This window comes from Protomyctophum bolini, assembly GCF_963924005.1.
Source record: "Protomyctophum bolini genome assembly, chromosome: 2".
NCBI classification, from domain to species: Eukaryota; Metazoa; Chordata; class Actinopteri; order Myctophiformes; family Myctophidae; genus Protomyctophum; species Protomyctophum bolini.
This window is the reverse complement of record NC_137863.1, coordinates 2,737,537-2,756,892: the sequence shown is the minus strand read 5'-3', so window position 1 is coordinate 2,756,892 and position 19,356 is coordinate 2,737,537. Positions and strand designations below refer to the sequence as shown.

Genomic DNA, 19,356 nt, shown 5'->3' with positions numbered 1-19,356 from the left:
CCACAGTCAGTCAGGCATCCAGGCTGTAAATGGAGACGTTCAGACAGTCAGAGCAACCAGGCTGTAAATGGAGACGTTCAGACCTTTGACTCATGGTGAAAGTATATACAACGCCACACAGGGGTCATCATCATCATCGCCATGATGGGCTTGTAGTGGACATTTTTGCCACGGACATACAAAATGAGTGGACAATAATATGACCAGAAACACATTCATAGATTGCCCTGAATGACCATAACAGGTCTGTAACTCTGAATGACCACAACAGGTCTGTAACTCTGAATGACCACAACAGGTCTGTAACTCTGAATGACCACAACAGGTCTGTAACTCTGAATGACCACAACAGGTCTGTAACTCTGAATGACCACAACAGGTCTGTAACTCTGAATGACCACAACAGGTCTGTAACTCTGAATGACCACAACAGGTCTGTAACTCTGAATGACCATAACAGGTCTGTAAATCTGAATGACCATAACAGGTCTGTAAATCTGAATGACCACAACAGGTCTGTAACTCTGAATGACCATAACAGGTCTGTAACTCTGAATGACCACAACAGGTCTGTAACTCTGAATGACCACAACAGGTCTGTAACTCTGAATGACCATAACAGGTCTGTAACTCTGAATGACCATAACAGGTCTGTAACTCTGAATGACCATAACAGGTCTGTAACTCTGAATGACCACAACAGGTCTGTAACTCTGAATGACCATAACAGGTCTGTAACTCTGAATGACCACAACAGGTCTGTGACTCTGAATGACCATAACAGGTCTGTAACTCTGAATGACCACAACAGGTCTGTAACTCTGAATGACCACAACAGGTCTGTGACTCTGAATGACCACAACAGGTCTGTGACTCTGAATGACCATAACAGGTCTGTAACTCTGAATGACCATAACAGGTCTGTAACTCTGAATGACCACAACAGGTCTGTAACTCTGAATGACCATAACAGGTCTGTAACTCTGAATGACCATAACAGGTCTGTAACTCTGAATGACCATAACAGGTCTGTAACTCTGAATGACCATAACAGGTCTGTAACTCTGAATGACCACAACATGTCTGTAACTCTGAATGACCATAACAGGTCTGTAACTCTGAATGACCACAACAGGTCTGTAACTCTGAATGACCATAACAGGTCTGTAACTCTGAATGACCACAACAGGTCTGTAACTCTGAATGACCACAACAGGTCTGTAACTCTGAGAGTGTTCCCTGAATGACCACAACAGGTCTGTAACTCTGAGAGTGTTCCAATGTAACCAAATGGACCCGTCACCGTAAGGGTCCATTTTCCACGGACAAGACCAAGTCTTTACAGACATGTACAGTAGGTGAGCCCAACATGAGCATAATGCAGAATGACGCCGCCCACTAATGACCAGACGCCACATGTGATTGTAGTAGGCGGCCGTGAACAGGTCAATAATTGCAAAAGAAAAACACAAAGAAGTGCACACACACACACACACACACACACACACACACACACACACACACACACACACACACACACACACACAACTTCTGGTTACGGGAAACACACTGTCAGTTATTACATAATCGTCTGAGCAACAGTTAATTTAAAGCAAAATGTCATTATTTATCACGACAGGCATAAATACCACCAAAGGACCTCAAATGTTCAAATGTTTTGAAATATGACAATTATATTGTTATATAAGCTCTCTCTCTCTCTCAGTGACACATTGTGAGCTTGTAGATCTGCTGTTTTCAAATGGGACATTCTGCATAGTGAGTATACTTTCTACTTTTGGTACTTTAAGTACATGTTTATGCCAATACCTTGGTATTTTACTTACAGTAAGTAAAAAATGATTTGAGTAATTTGTCTGCCTCTCTCTCCCCCTCTCTCTCCCACTCTCTCTCTCTCTCCCCCATAAGGCCTGAGTGTGCGGTTCTGGTATTGACTCCATTGATGGTTCTGGCTCTCTGATCCAGTTGAGATTAATGTAAGCCAGTAAATCTCTCTGTCTCCGGGCCGTAGCAGTGACAGGTGACAGCGCGTGTGTGTGTCCGTGTGTGTGTCCGTGTGTGTCTGTGTGTGTGTGTGTGTGTGTGTGTGTGTCCGTGTGTGTCCGTGTGTGTCCGTGTGTGTCCGTGTGTGTCCGTGTGTGTGTGTGTGTGTGTGTGTGGCTATGAGACGTGCGTGACATCATCGTACCCGGAAGTTATGCGGGAACGCCTGAGTGGAAAAAACTAAAATAAACGTCCTGGCCTTGACAGCTCATATACTGTACATCATATACTGTACATCATATACTGTACATCCACACAGACATCTGACTGTATATGAAATGACGTTAAACTCATCAACATTGCAGCTCTTCATGGGAAAGGAATCCGAGACGAAGGCCTTTGAAATGACTCAAACAACGGGGTATCGTTTCCCCACTCCAGTGTTCCAGACACTCAGTCAGAAGAGAGACTAACTCCAGTGTTCCAGACACTCAGTCAGAAGAGAGACTAACTCCAGTGTTCCAGACACTCAGTCAGAAGAGAGACTAACTCCAGTGTTCCAGACACTCAGTCAGAAGAGAGACTAACTCCAGTGTTCCAGACACTCAGTCAGAAGAGAGACTAACTCCAGTGTTCCAGACACTCAGTCAGAAGAGAGACTAACTCCAGTGTTCCAGACACTCAGTCAGAAGAGAGACTAACTCCAGTGTTCAGACACTCAGTCAGAAGAGAGACTAACTCCAGTGTTCCAGACACTCAGTCAGAAGAGAGACTAACTCCAGTGTTCAGACACTCAGTCAGAAGAGAGACTAACTCCAGTGCTCCAGACACTCAGTCAGAAGAGAGACTAACTCCAGTGTTCCAGACACTCAGTCAGAAGAGAGACTAACGTCAGTGTTCCAGACACTCAGTCAGAAGAGAGACTAACTCCAGTGTTCCAGACACTCAGTCAGAAGAGAGACTAACTCCAGTGTTCAGACACTCAGTCAGAAGAGAGACTAACTCCAGTGCTCCAGACACTCAGTCAGAAGAGAGACTAACTCCAGTGTTCCAGACACTCAGTCAGAAGAGAGACTAACTCCAGTGTTCCAGACACTCAGTCAGAAGAGAGACTAACTCCAGTGTTCCAGAGACTCAGTCAGAAGAGAGACTAACTCCAGTGTTCCAGACACTCAGTCAGAAGAGAGACTAACTCCTGTGTTCCAGACACTCAGTCAGAAGAGAGACTAACTCCAGTGTTCCAGACACTCAGTCAGAAGAGAGACTAACTCCAGTGTTCCAGACACTCAGTCAGAAGAGAGACTAACTCCAGTGTTCCAGACACTCAGTCAGAAGAGAGACTAACTCCAGTGTTCCAGACACTCAGTCAGAAGAGAGACTAACTCCAGTGTTCCAGACACTCAGTCAGAAGAGAGACTAACTCCAGTGTTCCAGACACTCAGTCAGAAGAGAGACTAACTCCAGTGTTCCAGACACTCAGTCAGAAGAGAGACTAACTCCAGTGTTACAGACACTCAGTCAGAAGAGAGACTAACTCCAGTGTTCCAGACACTCTAGTCAGAACTCAGAAGCGCCACATCTCAGACTCGGACAAACTCAAGAGTACCAGCGTTCAGCGCCATGCGTTCAGTAAGGAGGAGATAAATATAAAGATATATAATCATAAACATACATAATCATATATAAAAAGGGGTAGTCCAGCACCCCAACCCTTCGTCTCATCCAATGACAGCAGCACCAGACTATACCAAAGCCATAACACATTCAGCACTTGGTTTGAAATGATGCAACATGTACATTACAAACTAAAACAGGAACCACGACACACACACACACACACACACACACACACACACACACACACACACACACACACACACAGTGTACTGTACATATATATAGTGGCCTACTAATGGACATTGCACATCCGTTTGCCGACAGAACAACATGAACCTTCACAACTAAATGCTGTAATTACTGTAACACTGAGGCTCAACCTGACGCTGACGTGCAGGCCCCGCTAGCCACGAGGGGGATGACACCATGCCCAGCGGACCAGGCGCCGTCATCACGCCACAAATATGTCTTCTACATCCCGACAGTTTTCTGAAAAAGCTATATGTTTCTATGTCAGTCGTTCTTCGATTTTTCAAAAATAGCAGACCTACAAGCTCATAGCGCGCCACTCGGTGGCGCGCTATGAGCTTGTAGATCTGCTATTTTTCATCACGCCACATATAGGCTCTGGGCCTGACAGCGCGTCGCGTGTTCGAGTCCCGTTCATGACGACCTGTTGCTGCGTGTCTCTCCCCTTCTCTCTCTCTCTCTCTCTCTCTCTCCCGTCGATCCGTTTGCATTTGTAGATTGTGTTCATTTTATTATATGCTGATGAATTCAATACATAGGACCACAAGGGAAACAACGTTTTAGTGTCATGTGACTGCACCACGTGCTGTTGTTTACTTTACTTTAACTCCATTAGTGTTAAACACATTAAGACCTGAGGCCAATTCTAAAACAAATAAATAAAGAAACGTCTTCTAAACGTTTTTCAGAAAAACCTGTTTCTGTCAGTGTTGCCCAAACTTTTTCACGTCAAGGACGCCAATATATATACATTACGTATACATTATACTGTATGCACCGACCCTCATCTGAAAATATGTTGAAGCAAAGATATGAGTTAAAAACGTTTGCTGTGAAAGAATATATATTTATATATATATATTCAAAGATTTGCACACATTTTCATGATTAAAATAAAAAAAATAAAAAATGTATCAGATCTACAAACTCTGTGCCGTGAGCTAAACAGCTAAAGTTTAAATGAATGGTTTAAAATAATGATTAAAGTTGTTATATATAGGCAAGGTGACACAGATGTGTTCCAGGTCTTAATGACATGATGCAGGATGCTTCTGTGTGCCCTACATACATACATACATACATACATATATACTGTTATGAACCTTCACAACTAAACGCTTAATCAACACTCAGCCATAACCTGACCCTGAAGTAACATACCTAACAGTGACGTACAGTAGACTCCGCGTTGCCTGTCCACTTGTACACTTGCAGATCAGGCATTCGACGGGCCCCCATGACCATTATATAAACATTTCGTCTCTGTACCGTATAATATATGTACAGTATACACAACGATTATGTCACCTGTGAGTCCAGCTCTGCTGACAAGAGCAACCGATACTGTACAGTATATGTGGGATTCCCCAGTAATCTAAAAAGAACACAAAATCCATCTGCCTTTCCTAATGACGGGAGGGAGGGGGGTGGGAGTGGGATGGGATCGGCTTGAACTTTCACCTCCAAATGGCTCATATTGTGCATTTAATAATAATCATAATAATACATTAATAATAATAATACATGAATAAATCAAATTAACTCCTCAATGACTCAGTATGCTATTTCATGATCAAATCACAGCACATGGCTTATATACAGTAAAGAGTGACAGGTGTGACACACACACACACACGCGCACACACACGCGCACACGCACACACACACACACACACACACACACACACACACACACACACACACACACACGGTTCCCACCGCCACTAGTGTCTGCCTGTGACATCCGTGGCATGCGAAGAGGAATCTGGTGATAAGACACTGTAACTAAGAAAGGTCAAAGTGTTCTTGCATTTACAGTGAGCTGATATTTACTACAAGTCCATCTATTCTAGACTGAAGGTCTAGGTCTCACACAGGCCGGTGCTGTGCGCAGGGCACCCCGAACCCCCCCAAACGACCTCTGGCCCTGGGGGTACCCTGTATACACCCCCACCTGAGAACGTAAAGGGTACCCCCTGCAGGGCCCGTGACCAGAGAACTTCAGAACGCTTATTACGCCGAAAATAGGAGATCTACAAGCTCACACAACTTGTGCCCCCCCCTTTCCCCTCACTGTATAAGTTTCTTTTCCCTTTTTGCTTCCTTTATGATGAATTCCTGTTCTGTTCTTTAACTACATAGAAGTGTCTATTTGTACGTCTCTAAATGTTTTGATGAATTGAACATGGTGGACCCTGTTGTAAACAAGTGTAAATAATGCTTAATTGGGTCGTCCACTCACAGTTAACAGTCTTTGTATTGAGTTTGTGCTTGAAATGTACTGTAATTCTGCAAACTGTAAATCAAAATTTCAATCAATGGCAAGCTTTAGAATTAGACCCATTTTTGGGCTTCATCATGAATACTGCAGCCTATAGCCTATACCGGTATACCTAATACCTTGAGTGCGCACTTCTGTCCGGTCTTCTTGTTGGTGCACTCCAGAACCTTCCCGTTGATGCCCAGACCCAGCACCTGACTGGAGATCTTGTAGTCGTCCGTCACCGCGTGGCGCCTGATCTCCGGCTTGGGGTAGGCGGGCGGGGGAGAGGGCAGTGGGAAGTGCGTCAGGTCGTCGCCGCTGCCGCCACCGCTGTCAGCGGCAGACGACGCGTTGTAATTGTCCGCGTCAACGACCTGCACGGCGTCCGCGACGACCAGCTGTCTGTGCGTCTCTGTGGCCGGCGGGGAGTCGCAGCAGTCGTCCGCCTCGGGTTCGGGCTCAGCCATGGGAGCCGGCCGCAACGCTGTCTCGTTATTTCCATTCCCATTTTGTAACATGGTAATAAATAATACCCCCAAAAAAACCCGTTACAGTCCGTTACAGTGCTGTTATGTTATTATAACTGCTCCGTCGCCAGACGGGAAAGTATGACTAATAGAATTCAGCCAAGAAGTCAAACTGTCTCACTGGATATATAGTCTCACCGCTGGTCCGCTGCTTAAGAGCGCCTCTGACAGGCTATATGTCCCAAAATGAGCACCAAAGATGCTTAAATCACACCGCAAAACACTTTAATCTATAATCTAATTCAACTGGAAATACCCACCAGTCCAATAACATTAACTAAACTTTCACCGCAGTGAGTTCACCAATCAAAGCTGTCCATGTCCATGATCCAGAATGGATCTGATGATTGCCATACAAAAGAGAAAGGTGATATTCCAAACAAGAAAATAAATACGTCCTCATCGGAGTATAAATGTCCAAAAATGTCGTTGTTAAAGTTCAGCGTGTGGACTCTTTGCGTCCACTTGGTAGTTCATAGGTTTCATGTGTGCAGAGAGTAGACTGTAAGCACCGCCCTCCTCACTTTAGTCCTATTTATTTCACAACTGGCCGACTGTCAGCCAGGGTCTTAAAGGCGCAGAACAGATGCTTCTATAGCCTGCAATTGCTTTTTGAGTGGTGTTCACCACCAGTACCATGTGTTGGTTCACCTAGTCACCTGTATGTGACTAGTAGTAGCCTAGTACCTATGTGACGTTAATGAGCACCAGTAGGGGCGCTGTTGTGCCAGAAACAGAGAGAGAGAGACAGTGCTGCACTGTTGCCTGCTAATGAGAGAGAGAGAGAGAGAGAGAGAGAGGGGAGGGGGGGAGAGAGAGAGGGGAGTTGCACCACTCAGTTCACACAGGTGTGATTTTTTGATTAAAGGACCACTTCGCTCATTTTCAACCTATCTCCATATTGGTCCTCACTAATGCTCCAGGGTCCAGCCCCGCCCCCTACCAGGGCCCAGTCCTGCCCCCTACCAGGGCCCAGTCCCGCCCCCTACCAGGGCCCAGTCCCGCCCCCTACCAGGGCCCAGTCCCGCCCCCTACCAGGGCCCAGGAAATGATTCCCCGTTCATTTTCCTCATAGACATTTCAAAAAGTATTTATTAACCGGTTCCCATTGGGAACCAAGCGGTGGGAAAGAACTGAACCGGTTCCCATTGGGAACCTGGCAAGCGGTGGGAAAGAACTGAACCGGTTCTCATTGGGAACCAAGCGGTGGGAAAGAACTGAACCGGTTCCCACTGGGAACCAAGCGGTGGGAAAGAACTGAACCGGTTCTCATTGGGAACCAAGCGGTGGGAAAGAACTGAACCGGTTCCCACTGGGAACCAAGCGGTGGGAAAGAACTGAACCGGTTCTCATTGGGAACCAAGCGGTGGGAAAGAACTGAACCGGTTCCCATTGGGAACCAAGCGGTGGGAAAGAACTGAACCGGTTCCCATTGGGAACCAAGCGGTGGGAAAGAACTGAACCGGTTCTCATTGGGAACCAAGCGGTGGGAAAGAACTGAACCGGTTCCCATTGGGAACCAAGCGGTGGGAAAGAACTGAACCGGTTCCCATTGGGAACCAAGCGGTGGGAAAGAACTGAACCGGTTCCCATTGGGAACCAAGCGGTGGGAAAGAACTGAACCGGTTCCCATTGGGAACCAAGCGGTGGGAAAGAACTGAACCGGTTCCCATTGGGAACCAACCGGTGGGAAAGAACTGAACCGGTTCCCACTGTGAACCAAGCGGTGGAAAAGAACTGAACCGGTTCCCATTGGGAACCAAGCGGTGGAAAAGAACTGAACCAAGCGGTGGAAAAGAACTGAACCGGTTCCCATTGGGAACCAAGCGGTGGAAAATAACTGAACCGGTTCCCATTGGGAACCCAGCGGTGGAAAAGAACTGAACCGGTTCCCATTGGGAACCAACCGGTGGAAAAGAACTGAACCGGTTCCCATTGGGAACCCAGCGGTGGAAAAGAACTGAACCGGTTCCCATTGGGAACCAACCGGTGGAAAAGAACTGAACCGGTTCCCATTGGGAACCCAGCGGTGGAAAAGAACTGAACCGGTTCCCATTGGGAACCAACCGGTGGAAAAGAACTGAACCGGTTCCCATTGGGAACCAAGCGGTGGAAAAGAACTGAACCGGTTCCAAGCAGTGGAAAAGGGGCCCATGTGAAGCTTGATGAGCCAGCAGCAGCTCCAGATGATACATGCTGGGAGAAAGCATAAGGTGGGGGTGGAAAATACTGAGCTGCTCTTTCTGACGGCTTTCTGAAACTGGACACTTAAACTGGAGTCTATTTCAGGCCAAGCCGTAAAACACCATGCTAAAAGAGACACAACACAATAAGGGAGTCAAACACCCCGTCATCTAATGTCTTCTAAGTTTTCTGAAATACCTTTTGTTTCTCTATCAGTGGTGCTCAATATTTCATGTCAAGGACCCCCAAAATGATGTGTCTTTGGCCGTCGACCCCCATCTGAAAATATGTTGTTCCTGATCCAAAGATGTTCTCTCTGAGAGAATATATATTCAAAAGATGTGTGCCATATTTTAACGATTTTTCAAAAATAGCAGATCTACAAGCTCGTAGCACGGCACTTGGTGCAGCACTATGAGCTTGTAGATCTGCTATTTTTCAATAGCTAAAGTAGGTGGGGCCGAGCCTTAATCTTCGGGCCTGTTGAGAACTCAGGCCTGTTGAGAATCGGCTGCACTGATAACTTTGGGGCAGGCCCGTCTAGAGTTTGAAATTTGAATGGACAAGTGGTTGAGTTTGCAGAATTACAGTACATTTCAAGCACAACTCAATGCAAAAACTGTCAACTGTGAGTGGACGACACCATAAAGCATATTACACTTGTTTACAAGAGGGTCCACCTTTTTCAATTCATCATAACATTTAGAGACATACAAATATACACTTATATATAGCCAAAAACGGGAACACATCATAGAGGGCGTGAATACCGGGGAAAAAAACCATATACAGTGAGGGGAAAAAGGGGTTGGGGGGGGATGCAGATTTTACGGGGGCCAGTTTCGAATTGCAGCCGTCCGTAGGTGCCCTTTGAGAGCGCTTTTGAAGGGATTCACATGTCTTAATGACTGTTGGTAGGGCCTTCCTCGCTTGTGCCAAATCTCAAGCGAACATGGTTTGTTGCACTCCCTCTGGTGTTGTGGGTGTGGACTTTGTTGACATTAAGGAAGTATTTAGACAGGTACATAACAGGGGTATCTTGGTGCTGTGTCGAATCTTGTGGACCGGACAAAACATAGGACAGCCTTAGTTTAGGACAAAACATAGGACAGCCTTGACTGTAGTTTAGGACAAAACATAGGACAGCCTTGACTATTAGTTTAGGACAAAACATAGGACAGCCTTGACTGTAGTTTAGGACAAAACATAGGACAGCCTTGACTATTAGTTTAGGACAAAACATAGGACAGCCTTGACTATTAGTTTAGGACAAAACATAGGACAGCCTTGACTATTAGTTTAGGACAAAACATAGGACAGCCTTGACTGTTAGTTTAGGACAAAACATAGGACAGCCTTGACTATTAGTTTAGGACAAAACATAGGACAGCCTTGACTGTTAGTTTAGGACAAAACATAGGACAGCCTTGACTATTAGTTTAGGACAAAACATAGGACAGCCTTGACTATAGTTTCCAGCATCGTCTCGCCATAGAGAGCCCCCCCTCTCTCTGCTCTCCGCCCCCTGGCCGTGCTGTGGGGCAAACGGAACCATAGCTGAACGCTGTGAATGACGTTTACACGCTTACGTTTACACAACAACGTTTACACACGCTTTGCGTGTGTAAACGTTCTCATTTGCAGACTAAAGTCAATGTTTACAAGCTTGTCATGTCACTCTATAGCAAAGTGACTGATCTGTGTGTGTTTGTCTATAGCCCTCGCTTGCCCCACAGCAGCAGGGCCCCGGGCTCCCAAATGACAAGAGGTAACGCCCTCCCCCCACATTTAGCTGGGCCCTGCTATAGGCACAGACTACAGACTCGGGGCTGTATTTTGCGTGTCTTAAGTACCAGGTCTTATTCCCTAACTTGAGTAAACTAAAGACCTGGAAGCGTGGTCAATGCTCTTTGGCCACTCAGAATAGCCAAATGGCATTGATCACACCTCCAGGTCTTTAGTTTACTCAAGTTAGGGAATAAGTAAGTAAGTAAGTAAGTAAATTTTATTTATAAAGCACCTTTCTTAACAATGTTACAAAGTGCTGTACAGTGACACAATAAAATCAGTCATAATTAAAACAGGACAGTAGAACAAGCAAATAAGAACAACATAATCAAATCAAATAAAATCAGAAAAATGTTCCCGAAATAAAAAGGTTTTCAGCAAACTTTTAAAAATATCCACAGACTCAGCATTTTTCAAAGTGCAAGGCAGGGCATTCCATAAAGTAGGTGCAACTACTGCAAAGGCACGGTCACCCATTTTCTTTCTCTTAGTCCCAGGAACTATTAGGAGGCCTTTGTCTGAGGATCGCAGGGATCTCACATTGACCTTGGGGGGCAGAAGATCACAAATGTACGGTGGGGCCAGTCCATGTAGGGCTTTAAAAGTGGTTAAAAGGATTTTAAAATCTATTCTAGCCTTGATGGGCAGCCAATGGAGTGTGGCTAAGACCGGGGTGATGTGTGCTCGACGGTTGGTGTTGGTGAGAATTCTGGCTGCTGTGTTCTGTACAAGTTGAAGTTTGGATAAAGAGGAGCTGGATAGAGTGGTATATAGTCCGTTGCAGTAGTCAAGGCGGGATGAAACAAAAGCGTGCATAATTTTTTCTAGGTCAGTGGGAGTGAGAATAGATTTTATTTTAGAGATGTTGCGTAAATGAAAGAAGCATGCCTGCGTAACTTTTTTTTTTAGACCTGGTACTTAAGACACGCAAAATACAGCCCACAGTGAACACAGCCTTGCAATATAGAGGGTATGCGTGTGACATCATCATCAAACCAGGAAGTTATGCAGGAACGCCTTATACTGAGTGGCTAAAAACTACACTTTCTGGCCTTGACAGCCCATACATACGGACAGAAAAGTCATATCTAATTGCATTATAAACGACATTAAACAATGTTAAACTCACTTTGCCTGTCACTTTGCCACTCGGTTTTCCATTGACTTTATGCACCCTCTATTGAGGAAGGCCGCCACTGTATGCACCCACGGAAACAGAGCTATACACGTTCCAACCACCCGCCCACTATATACTTCAACTTGCAACACGACGCATTGTGAGCTTGTAGATCTGCTATTTTCAATAGATTTTTGTACACATTTTGAAGTACATTTTGATGCCGATACTTTTGTACTTTTACTAAATTACTACTGAGTTGCAGTATTGGTACATCTTCTCACAAAACTACAAACATGTCACCCTTCAAGGACCACTTTGGAGATAAATACGAGCTGCAGAGAATTGCATCATATTGTGTACCATGTGACCAATGAGCTGACAGACAGACAGACGGACGGACGGACGGACAGCCAGAAGATTGAAGATATCCTTCCCCCAACAGACTTCTATACGGTATTTCTCTACACAGATGGCACAGAGTTGCTCCTTTAACGTATATCTGACAACATTCAGCCAGTATTTCAAGCGTTGGGTCATTGTGATGACGTTGAATGTCTATAATGACACCCGTAACGTTACACACGTCATCCTCAGTCTTTTGGTAAATAGTAATTATATGTTTAAGTTAAGTTGAAGGCTGATGTCACCTGATCACCTGCCGGTTCAGACCAGTGTTGTTTTTGGCAGCATATTTTTGTTATTTAGTTTTCATTTAAGTTTTAGTCACATTTTACTAGTCACCTGGAATGTCTTAGTGTTAGTGTAGTTTTAGTCGACTAAATGTCATAAGATTTTATAGTCGACTAAATCTACAGTTGATTTAGTCGAAACAAAATGTATTTTGGCGGGCCTTGATGCCGTCCTAATGACTGTTTTTACACTTGCTGAAAATAGACACGTTGCGGTTGCGTTGTGAGCTTGTAGATCTGCTATTTATATAAACACAGATCTGCCATATGTGAGTTTGTAGATCTGCTATTTTCAGCATGCAAATGGCTTATACTGGATCTCTTGTCCACTAGTCCCCTCCTAACCTTTTAGTCTAGTTTGTTGACAAAATTGTCAGTATGTTTAGTCTATAACTTCTTAGTTTTAATTTCGTTTCCATTTAGTTTTCATCAGTGGAAAAAGGCAGTCGACGAACATTTTTCGTCATAGTTTTAGTCGACGAAAACAACACTGATTCAGACTGCAGAGCAGTGCTTCTCAATGTGGACCCCCCGGTGGTTCTCAACCTGTGGGTCGGGACCTCCAGGGGGTCCCTACATGGGACCACCCCTGCCTCATAAATGTTCAGATTTCAAATATAAAGTGCTCATCCCAGAGCCACGGATGTTACATTTCTGCTCGGGTGGGTAAAAGTACCCGGATCTTCCTTATTGTTAAATAAAAAGCAATTGAATCATATCGGTGGCCATGCAGTTTATCAATGTTTTGGCCACTACCCGGGTATCGGTTGGTAGGTGTATTGCACCCTGATTACATTAGCTAACGGGGCAATGTTAGCTGGGTACGAGGTAAAATGGCCACCGTTCTCATTGAAATGCTTTTTATTGAACAATAAGGAAGATACGTGTAATTATACCCACCCGAGGATTTATATAACATCCGTAGACCTAGGAAGAGCACTTTATCTGAACGTTTATGTAGATGTAATCAAGGGAGGGGTTGTAAATGGAGAAAGTACAAAACAAATCAACGATGGCTATCACATTCAAACTTAAAACGAATACCTCAAACTTAACAAACCTCTGTGACTTTCATCCAGAATGAATGAATGAGTGCAGTACTCCAGGCTGTAACCCAGAAGTCTTCTTTAACACTGAAATGTGTGTTAATTATTTAGAATTAAACTTAACTTTCTGCTCTTCGCGGATCGCGTCTTCAAAGCATGCTTCAATAGTGAGTGTTGTTGTGTGCAACCACTAAACGTGTCCGTCTGAAACTGAACACACTGCCGAAGCGAACGTATTCTGGTACTTGATCTGAGGTCTTCTGCTGCCACCTGCTGGTCGTTTACAGAGCTACTCCTAATGATTTGATTGATTGATTGAAATATTTATTAACAGTTTGTAGAATTACAGTACATTTTAAGCACAAACTCAATACAGAGACTGTCAACTGTGAGTGGACGACCCAATTAAGCATTACACTTGTTTACAACAGGGTCCACATTGTTCAATTCATCAAAACATTTAGAGACATACAAATAGACACTTCTATGTAGTCAAAGAACAGAACAGGAATTCATCATGTAGGAGGCAAAAAGGGAAAGGATACATATACAGTGAGGGGAAAAAGGGGGGGCGGTGGGGGGGATTCAGATTTTACAGAGGCCAGTTTCGAATTGCAGCCGTCCGTAGGTGCCCTTTGAGACCGACGGAGTAGGCCAGGGGATAAAACAATTGGTGCTATTTTATCATGATCATTGGTGAGGAGACTCCTTTGCATATATATATACTTAAAGCAGCATTATTATATAACAGTGTTTTAACAAATACAATGACATTTTGTCCAATCTGAATGGTAGAGCAATACTGTAGGACTTAATCAGCCATCATTGCAAAGACATTTAATTTAAAAAATAAAATAAAAGAGTAGCAAATAGCAATACAGACACAAACACAACTGTAAACATCGTTAGGCCACCACTTCCCCCAGAAGCAATAACAGATAGAGGTACAGTATCCCAATGTGGTGTAATACATTTATGTCATGTATGGATCAGAGAAATGCTCAAGAAAGAGATGTCACAGTTGTCAGTGCACGACTGAGAAGAAAACTTTGTCCACGAGGAGAAGAGGCAATCCTTTGAGTCACGTATTTACAAACCACTTCATGGCAAACAAGCGACAGGCTTCGTAAGTCTGACCTGATGACATTGTGGAAAACGAAGAGACTATTTATTTTAGACAAAACTTAATTTGTTTTGTCGAGACACCCCTACAGTATATAAATCCCCCCCCCCCCCCCCCTACCCTTAGGCTACACACTAAGAGGACTTTGAGAGCGGTTTTGAAGGAGTCAAGGGATTTGCATGTCTTAATGACTGTTGGTAGGGCGTATGTAGTCCAAACATGACTAATTAACCCATGAATCGAACAACACAGATCGATACACAACACATCCATAAGTAAATATGATTTGTTCATATCGTCGCACAATGCACACCATTAACTTCTAGTCGAGTCCAAGTCCAGTCCTGTAAAATCACTTTATTTGGCATTATTGTGAGTTACAGTTTGTGTGAAATGTCACAAATCAAACATCCATGAATGCATCCGACAGTGATATTTAATAATGATCTACATTACATTACATTTACATACATGTATTTGTACAGCACTTTTCATGACATGAAGTTCAGCTCAAAGAGCTTTACAGAGCAATAAAAATCACACCTGTGTGAAGTGAGGGGTGCTCTCGTCGTCATACTGTACACCATCTCATTCCGGCCAATCACAATGTGCGTGCGTCCCCCCCCCCCCCCCCCCCCCCCCACCCAAATCCCATGAACAAGCACGGGACAAAGGCTGAGACACAGGCAATATGGACGCCACGGCGAAGGGGGACATCTGGTGGCCACACAGGGAAGCACAACACTCCTGGTCCATCAACAGCATCACTTACTTCCTAACAGGAGAAGAAGAACAAGACCGCTGCTGTGAATAACCATATCTGTGCAGAAACACACATTCAGATTTTACGGGGGCCAGTTTCAAATTGCAGCCGTCGGTAGGTGCCCTTTGAGGGCAGTTTTGAAGGAGTCAGGGGATTCGCATGTCTTAATGACTGTTGGTAGGGCGTTCCACATTTTGGTGGCATAGGAGCGAAAATAATTTAATCCCTTGTTTGTGCCGAATCTGGGTTGCACATGGTTTGTTGAACTCCCTCTGGTGTTGTGGGTGTGGACTTCATTGGCATTAAGGAAGTATTTAGACAGGTACATGGGTATCTTGGTGAAGTATTTAGACAGGTACATGGGTATCTTAGTGAAGTATTTAGACAGGTACATGGGTATCTTGGTGAAGTATTTAGACAGGTACATGGGTATCTTAGTGGTGTTGTGAATCTTGTGGACCAGACCCATTGCAAGATGCTGTACTCTGTCATCAACCCAAAGCCATTCCAGCCTGTCAAAGTGGACAGGGGTGAGGTGGGTTCGGGGAGTGAGGCCAAGTAGTAGCCTGACCAGTTTGTTTTGGGAAGTCTGGAGCCTTGTTTTAAGGGCTGATCGTACATTAATAAATATGTACAGGTTCACAAAGGTTCTCATCAATCTGTAGATTAACATTGTAATGAAAGTGTGGGGCTCTTGGGAATCAAGAGGATGAATTATAATGATTCAAATAACACGGCCCGAAAAGCTCCATTCTCTTGTAACTTCTGACAGTTTTCTGAAATACCTATATGTTTCTGTATCAGTGGTGCTCAATATTTCATGTCAAGGACCCCAACAATTATATGTAATTGGCCGCCGACCCCCATCTGAAAATAATGTGTTGTTCCAGGGACCTCCCCAGAAGTTAAAATGTTCACTCTGTAATAATATATATTCAAAGATTCGAGGCACATTCTCACGATTTTTCAAAAAAGACCTACAAGTTCGTAGCTTGTAGATCTGCCATTTTTCAACAGCTAAAGTATACAGTAACATAATGCTTTAAAACACCACAAGGGGTTCCCGCCCCCGCCCCAAAATGGGTTAATTAAATGCAAATGACTTACAGATCTTTAAGGAGAGACTGCTCGTATTCCTGGAGAGCTTTGTGCAAAGTGTCTTTGGCTGTGCTGGAGGTCAGGAGAGCGTAGATTGCCCTCATCTTGTCCTGAGTGGTGGGATTGGACATCACATTGCTGTAGCCCTCACTGTCTAGGATGTCCTTCTCAAAGAGTACATCTAGGATGGGACCCACGTTCCTCACCTTGTCAACCAGGAAACGCCGATGTTGGTCCACAAAGTGTTTCGCTGAAGTTAAGGAGGATTGAACGTTGAGTTGTTGGTTTTCATTTGACATAAAAATGGAAAGTGCCATATAGGAGCTAACAATTCTTATTCTAAAAATTGCAGTAAAGTGATACAGTTTGTGCTGGTAGTGTATATATATATATATATATATATATATATATATACACACACACACACACACACACACACACACACACACACACACACACACACACACACACAGTGTGTGTGCGTTATAGATATCGTTATAGATCGTTGCTGCAGAAATCTCTTATCTCCTTATTTAAACGTGTTTGTTCATGAATTAACGTCCTACTTGACCTCACTACAGCGTCACGCTAAAACATCCAAAGTAACAACAGATCTACAAGCTAGAGACTCACCTGGTATGGAAGTAACAACAGATCTACAAGCTAGAGACTCACCTGGTATGGAAGTAACAACAGATCTACAAGCTAGAGACTCACCCGGTATGGAAGCAGCCGCTCCTGTAGATTGTGCTGGTATGGAAGCAGCCGCTCCTGTAGATTGTGCTGGTATGGAAGCAGCCGCTCCTGTAGATTGTGCTGCAAGACATAAAAGTGTTCAAATTATGAACAGAAACGAACCATCGAGGCCCATCTCACCGCAGTGAAATAGCACGGACTGGCAAGTCCCGACATAAACCCCCACAATCCCTACGTGTTACACTACTACTGTTTAAGTCCCTACATAAACCCCCACAATCCCTACGTATTACACTACTACTGTTTAAGTCCCTACATAAACCCCCACAATCCCTACATGTTACACTACTACTGTTTAAGTCCCTACATAAACCCCCACAATCCCTACGTATTACACTACTACTGTTTAAGTCCCTACATAAACCCCCACAATCCCTACATGTTACACTACTACTGTTTAAGTCCCTACATAAACCCCCACAATCCCTACGTATTACACTACTACTGTTTAAGTCCCTACATAAACCCCCACAATCCCTACATGTTACACTACTACTGTTTTGACCGCGACAGATTGCTATTTCACCGCGTGAGGGAGAGGGAGAGTGAGATCGGGTTTGACATGATTTACGATTCGGTTGCAACTCGACCGGGGCTGAGTCGGCTCTACCGAACTTCACAAAGTTCCACGCGACAACGGGCGCGCTTCAGCGTGCTCGGTGGTAGGTTGTTAAAAGGCCACCAGTAGGTCTGTGATATAAACTGGGGCTAGGCCATTTAGTGCTTTATAGGTTGTTAAAAGGCCACAGTAGGTCTGTGATATAAACTGGGGCTAGGCCATTCAGTGCTTTATAGGTTGTTAAAGGGATTTTAAAATCGATTCTGGATTTGATAGGGAGCCAGTGTAGTTCAGCCAGTACCGGTGTTATGTGTCTGCTCTGCGGTTTGTATTGGTGAGAATTCTAGCGGCTGTATTCTGTATTAATTGTAGTTTGTGAATAGAGGAACAGTTAAGGGTAGTGTACAGTCCATTACAGTAGTAAATGAGGAGATAGGGGCCCCTATGAGGAGGGGCCCCTATGAGGAGTATTTCAGTGTCAGTGTAATATGTACAGATTTGGGGGTTTTCCAGGTGTGTATATTTGAATTGCCAATCTGTGCCATTTCACCGTATTTGGGTGAGACCGGCTTGCTACATCCCAAGGTTGAATGAAAGTCCATAACTTTACCTTCCAGGGTAATGTCTTGCTGCCAGACCGGGCCAGAGTCGGGGCTCAGTAATTTCATTTTGAAGTTTTCTGCATTGACGTCCATAGACACCAGGAACGTTGGATGGTAATTTGGTCCATAGTCTTCAAAATAAGGTGCATCCTGAAAACAGAGACCTTTTTAGTGATTTAGTGATTAGACAGTAGTGATTATAGTTGTATCCTAATGGTAGTAGTGCTACAGTAGTGATTATAGTTGTATACTAATGGTAGTATTGGTAGTAGTGCTTGCTAGGTAGTGATTGTAGCAGCAGTAATAATATTAGTATTGGTAGTCGAGTTGTAATAATAATAATAATAATAGCTTGAATTTATATAGCGCTTTTCATGAACCCAAGGACGCTTTACAAAAGTACCAACAACAATCAAAAACGACATGCCATAAGCCTGAGAGAATAAATGTATTTTGTAGTGGTTATACTAGTAATAATGTTAGTAGTGGCGAAGGAGTGAAAATAACAGTTTCCTTGACTCACACTGCTTTACCATACAATAAACAGACGACGTAGGTTTAATATGTACCTCAGGTTGTACTCTCTGAAGAACACACTGACAGACTGTAGGTTTAATACGTACCTCAGGTTGTACTCTCTGTGAAGGACACACTGACAGACTGTAGGTTTAATACGTACCTCAGGTTGTACTCTCTGTGAAGGACACACTGACAGACTGTAGGTTTAATACGTACCTCAGGTTGTACTCTCTGTGAAGGACACACTGACAGACTGTATAGGTTTAATACGTACCTCAGGTTGTACTCTCTGTGAAGGACACACTGACAGACTGTAGGTTTAATACGTACCTCAGGTTGTACTCTCTGTGAAGGACACACTGACAGACTGTAGGTTTAATACGTACCTCAGGTTGTACTCTCTGTGAAGGACACACTGACAGACTGTATAGGTTTAATACGTACCTCAG

At 44.1% G+C, this 19,356-nt stretch overlaps 3 protein-coding genes across 3 annotated transcripts in view; all 3 read right to left on the bottom strand.

The window, feature by feature from the left end:
• LOC308334936 (MAP kinase-activated protein kinase 2-like) overlaps positions 1–7,132 on the bottom strand; it is a 35,187-nt gene extending 28,055 nt beyond the window's left edge. Inside the window, exon 1 of the mRNA XM_080791832.1 lies at positions 6,271–7,132. Coding sequence (XP_080647958.1) covers positions 6,271–6,651 — 381 coding nt within the window. The 5' untranslated portion in view covers positions 6,652–7,132. The remainder of the gene's footprint in view (positions 1–6,270) is intronic.
• A 1,813-nt stretch (positions 7,133–8,945) lies between these two features.
• LOC308326198 (protein NLRC3-like) overlaps positions 8,946–19,356 on the bottom strand; it is a gene marked incomplete at both ends in the record, with an annotated part of 94,273 nt that continues 83,862 nt past the window's right edge. Inside the window, 3 exons of the mRNA XM_080779006.1 lie at positions 8,946–8,970; positions 16,481–16,721; positions 17,189–17,254. Coding sequence (XP_080635132.1) covers positions 8,946–8,970; positions 16,481–16,721; positions 17,189–17,254 — 332 coding nt within the window. The remainder of the gene's footprint in view (positions 8,971–16,480; positions 16,722–17,188; positions 17,255–19,356) is intronic.
• The window catches only part of LOC308325670 (protein NLRC3-like), a gene marked incomplete at its 3' end in the record, with an annotated part of 45,692 nt that continues 44,465 nt past the window's right edge, over positions 18,130–19,356 (bottom strand). Inside the window, exons 14-15 of the mRNA XM_080778239.1 lie at positions 18,397–18,538; positions 18,130–18,143 (exon numbers count right to left, since the gene is read on the bottom strand). Coding sequence (XP_080634365.1) covers positions 18,130–18,143; positions 18,397–18,538 — 156 coding nt within the window. The remainder of the gene's footprint in view (positions 18,144–18,396; positions 18,539–19,356) is intronic.